The sequence below is a fragment of the Atta cephalotes genome, assembly GCF_000143395.1.
Source record: "Atta cephalotes unplaced genomic scaffold scaffold00080, whole genome shotgun sequence".
NCBI classification, from domain to species: Eukaryota; Metazoa; Arthropoda; class Insecta; order Hymenoptera; family Formicidae; genus Atta; species Atta cephalotes.
The window spans coordinates 532,229-537,807 of record NW_012130144.1 but is presented as its reverse complement, the minus strand read 5'-3'; the positions used below and the strand labels follow the sequence as shown (position 1 = coordinate 537,807).

At 30.2% G+C, this 5,579-nt stretch overlaps 1 protein-coding gene across 1 annotated transcript in view; it reads left to right on the top strand.

Moving 5' to 3' along the window:
• Positions 1-1,449: 1,449 nt before the first annotated feature.
• Positions 1,450-5,579, top strand: part of LOC105624499 (phosphatase and actin regulator 4) — a 49,010-nt gene continuing 44,880 nt past the window's right edge. Inside the window, exon 1 of the mRNA XM_012205859.1 lies at positions 1,450-1,654. Coding sequence (XP_012061249.1) covers positions 1,450-1,654 — 205 coding nt within the window. The remainder of the gene's footprint in view (positions 1,655-5,579) is intronic.

The window sequence follows — 5,579 nt, the reverse complement described above, 5'->3', positions numbered from 1 at the left end:
AACTACCATTGCAAAGCTACTTTGATTTCAACTATTGTTTTCATCACAATAACACTGTTTCCCTATCTCTTTGATAATAGATCAATTGCACGGGATATGTATTGTGTCAAGATATGAATCAATAAAAAACCATTTGCCCATCGGCAAATAGCGCGATATCGTCACAATGCAAACGAACTATTAAACTACGAATAAAACTGAAATATTTATGGAAAGGTATTTTGTTGAAAAAATATTGTTTCCTCATTCGTGTTTTGTGAAATAATATTGTTGTAATCGTAAAGTAAATATTGTAGTTAGTGTAATTTTTATAACATTGCCACAATTTTATGTCACGCCTACATTCTTGAATCTCAATTCTATATAGCGCTGCTGTGTTGCCATAACTTTTTGTCGTTCGCATTTTCATCGCACTCTAACATTCTCAAATCCGCATCACATCGTGTCGTTCGTGCCGTCGCGATATTATCTCGTATTAGTAGCCTGAAATTTAATTATGCACTGAAAAAAAAGTCTGGTTATATTAATTGGAATTCTGGAAAATGGACAAATCAGAATTTTCTGATTGAATCTATTACAATTCTACAAAGAAGAGAAAAAGGCTTTAGAAAAGATAAACCAAAAATGTAAATATCAATAGAGCCAACACTAATTGTTCGTTTATTATTGCACAGAAAAAAATTAGTCTTAAATCGATAATAATATTCTCATACATAAGTAAAAGTACTGTAATCTCGCTTTAAAACTTTTACTTTTGATTTGATTGAATTTGTGTTGATACAAGATTTTTAGTCTTAAATTGAGTCCAAGGTAACTCTATCAACACAAATTCAATTAAATCAAGACTAAAATCTTTGAAGCAAGATTACAATACTTCTGCTTATACAAGGTGCAAAATAAATTCAGCATTTATATGGTAAATAATACACACTGTATTAAGTAAAGAAAACCTTAGTGACATAAGTTTCAACAATGACAAAAGTTCAATCGTTTCTGAGATATAATTTTTTATATCAGTATTATAATTGACTTATTGTCTCTTCTACGGTATGATGTGTAAATGTTGATTTTTTTGAATACTATCTATGAACATTATTATCGATTTAAGAATAGTTTTTTTCTGTATATAATTCTAGTTGAGATAATCAGAATTTTGATTGATCTGATCAGAATCTTCTGGTTCGTTCATTTTCAATCAAAAATTTTTCTCATTGTGTTCTTTCCGAAGCTCCTGTCATGATTTCTACGTGGATTATCGCGAATCGATTGATTGATTAACTGATAATTCATCAGTCGCTTTCCATCCGCCAGTCGATTTTTATCCAGTGCACCAAATCGGGACGCAAATCGTCCGCTTTAGGGCACGCTTCTGGGCACTAATAGTGACGAATAGAATCGGTCGAGTACAAATAAAGATAGACTGCGAAAACGAAGTCTCGACGGGAAGACATGAGCGGGGTCGGCTTTTTGGCGACCGTGAAGACGTTCGCGCCAGGCGGACGCCGACGGCGACGCTGCGAGAAACAGCAGAAGGTCCTAGAGCTTCCGCCGGGTTATGGGATGCAGCCGGATGTCGTACCCTCCTGGGATACGGCACCACCCATCACGCCACCCGCCGCATTTTTACCACCGGGCTACAAAAAGGGCTTTCCAGGTGAGCTCTCTCTGTGCGCATCCCGAACAAAAGCGACTTCGCTGCGACCAGTTTCTTCCTCGAACTGAGATAAGAAAATTTCGCCGTAGAGATATATCTTATATGAAAATCGTTTACAAAAGGATCACTATAAACTCGAATTTTTTGTGATATTGCATATATCTTTGTCTGATCGTCTATATCGTCTATGTATATGTATGTAACCAGTGATATGATCTTCTCAAAGAATAATACAATTTTTATTTATATCAATATGCAATCGTATATCAACCATATATCAAATTCCCTTACTTTAAAAATAACATCATTCAAAGAATAAAGTTTTTCAGAAAAGAGAAAAATTATTTTTTAACTTGACAGAAAATTATTGATCAAATATCGACAAAAAAAATATATTTTTAGAAATGATTATATGTCATTTTTATTTCGCAACCCTTAAAAAACAATTCTTTTTAAAATCCGGTATAATTCATCAAAAGTGATAAAATGATATAATTCGAAATCACCAGTTTATATTTATCTTGGTCAGTTAAAATGATTAAATTCAAAATAAAACAATTTCTTCCTCAAACTTCAATCATCAAATTACTGTCTTAACTCTAAGTATTGTTTACAAAAATGACACTTGAAACGAGTTGTTCTTGTTATTAAAAGATATTATATCTCTTGAAAGCCTTAAGAATAATACAAGTTCTTTTTGGCGGATTGTAAAGTTAAGTTAGTTTATTTTTGATAATTTTTATTTTTTATTTTTAGTATATGCAAAACTATTTTCAATTACAAAAAAATTTTTTTTAATATATTTAATATATTTTGCAGGCGATTTAATGAATGTAGTGACCTTTTCTTTAATAACTTTAACGAATTACATACCAAAAAAGAAACTAACCCCAAGTATCCACATTAATTTCTGGCTAACATGCGAGATGTTAACATTAACCGAGCATGATATTTATTAAGCATTATGCGTTGTTCAATTATAATTACAGTGCATTAATTACATTACATTGCACGTTGAACTTTGATCATTATTCACGAGCGCGCTGCTGTAAACACATCCTTTTTTATCGTACTATTTATAAATTTGATATCGATATTAATAATTTAAATTAAATTAATTATTTGACTATGTAACTTCTTTATCAATATTTTTTATCATTTTAATCAAATTTTAATCTATAAAGCTAGATAATCAAATTTATTGATACTTCAAACTTAATTGAAACTTTCCAAGTTTACAATCTATGTCACATACAAGTCAAATTTAATTTATTAACGAATAAGAAGAAATCATTTGTAATATTTTTTATCACCGTCTGTAATTTGATGTGTTAATTATTACTGATAATTTAAACATAGAAGAAAAATTTAATTTATTATTCGCAATAAATTATTTGCAGTTTTCGAAATTCTTATTAGCAGCAATATTATTAAATTACTTGTCAATTTAATATGTGATATTACTCTAGCTCTGTTTATGATTGCATTTCAAGATTTAAAAAAGCTTTCGGCGCGTAGTTTGCAGAACTGGATATATATATATATATATATATATATATATATATATATATATATACATATATATATACATATATAAATTTATATCGATATATTTAAGCACTAATTGTAACTTTAAAAAAAATATTTTTCTTATTGATTTAATTTATCAAGCTTGATGCAAATCGATTTGGGCCCATAGTGGAATCTCCTTTCTTCAGCTTTCGAAAGAAGCATCTTGCTAATATCCGGCTGCCTGTTATCGTTCATTATATCGATTAAATCCGACACAAGGAAATAGAACGAGTTACGGGTTGACGCGATTGATGAACACGATAGATTCTCCTCTTATTTAGGAAAAGGGAGGTGAAATTCCAGAGAGGATAGGTAACGCGTAATTGGAGAAAATCGTTTAAACAAGATACCTCCGGCGGAATTAATCGGAATGATGTGTGTACGAACTGCCCTTATTTCCCACGATGTTTCTAGGTTTGCGTTATCGTAAATCCCCTCGAAGCAGCTTCATTGCCGCGCTCTTTGCTTAATCTTTATTGCACCTCGCATCGTGGCGCATATGTTGCGTGGTTCAGTCTCTTATTTTCTTCTCCGTTTTGCTCTCGGGCACATCCTTCCGTAACATGATTGTCGTAGCAGTACAGCAGAGGAAGAATGATGATAGCACTTTTTTTGTAAATCTTTTTATCTTGACGAGTCTGCTTACATTATCAAAAGTAGCAGCACCATTATATATTATTATCGTTTATATTTTCTCGGTTCTTTCTTTTCTTTTACTTAATATTACTGAAAGGGTTCAACTGTATATCTCACCTTCTATATTCTTTGACTCTTTATAGACGGACAACCTCATTTGGAGGCCCCTTTTATTTTATAATTTGCTCGTTCGATTTTTATAAAATTTGATCTATAGTATAATTTGATAATGCTTTATTTTAATCTAAGATTAAAAAGGAAAAAATTAATAATGCGAAATTCAATAAGGCGGACAGTATTTCAAAAGATTAATCTGATTATAACTGACGTAAAACTTAATTTTAAGGAATTTTTAATTGTCAAGTAATATGAAGTTTCCAGTTTGATAAGCTTTGTTCGAAAATGAGAAAAAATTAATTCAGAATAGGAAATCCAATAAGACAGATAGAATTTTCTGATTATCGTAAAATTCGGAAATTTTTAATTGCAAGATAGATATAATATCAAGTTTTCAGTTTTGCTTTATTTTAAGTACATCTGTGCTACATAAAGTTAGGGTACTGATTTCTAAATTGACTATCAAATTCTAATTATGAGATACTCTAATATTAAACCCTCCTTCATTGAAGATAACTACTCGTTTGAAATTTGACATTTTAAGCTACATTGAAACTTGGTAATATCAAGAATCTCTCCTAAAGCTGAATTTCATGATAATTAGATTTTTCTTTTTAATTTGAATTCAGATTTCTGAAACCAGAATTAAATTCAGTATCTCCGCAAATCTTTAGAAAACAAGATCTTCTTTAAGTTTTTTTGTTAAAAAGATCTCCTCAAAGGCTTAATTACTTCGAGATATTCATCGCCCTAAATGATTTTGAGTCGATTAACTGCTGATTTCGCAATTTTATCCCGTTTAATCCCACTTTATGGCATCGCAGGGAGATAATGAATTTTTTCGTCGCCTGAAAAATTCAGCGCATGAAAATGGGAAAAGATTTTCAATCTGATTTCAAGCTTGGTGAAAATTTGATCAGAAATTTTCCGATTGGCAACTTCGATTCCATGCAATCGACTCGCAACGTGGCGACGCGACGTGTTGGAAGGATGATAGAGATGCTTGACCCTAGGGCAAAAGACAACATTCGTAAGTTGAAAGGTTCATGGCAAAATGTTCTTGTTGTGATTTTTCTGCTCGCGTTTCTTTCACAAATCGTTATGAATTATAATGCTATCTTGAGTCAGCAACCGATTCGCCGATAGTCACGCAGATTATTATCAATAAAAATAAAAGAATTGTAAATAATTCACAAAAATTTTACATTAATAATAATTCAATTGAAGACTTTAAAGATATATTAAATGTTACTATAAAATTGCATCATGTATATATTTGACAAATATTAATTTTTTTTGGAGGACGAATCTATTTTTTAAATCTTACAACTTTTCTTTGAGTAGATTTGTTAAGATTCATTATTTTATTATATCTTTTCAAATATGACACAGTTTCATTATAATGACTTTTCTGTTTTGTAAAGGTTACAAAAGTAAAAATACCCAATTTTAATTTGAATAAATAATATATATATATATATATATATATATATATATATATACATATATACTAGTTATTTAGTTTAATTAATTTTAATTAATTATTGTGTACTAACTATTTATTAGTACTTCCTTACTAGTACGTAACTAAAATTAAATT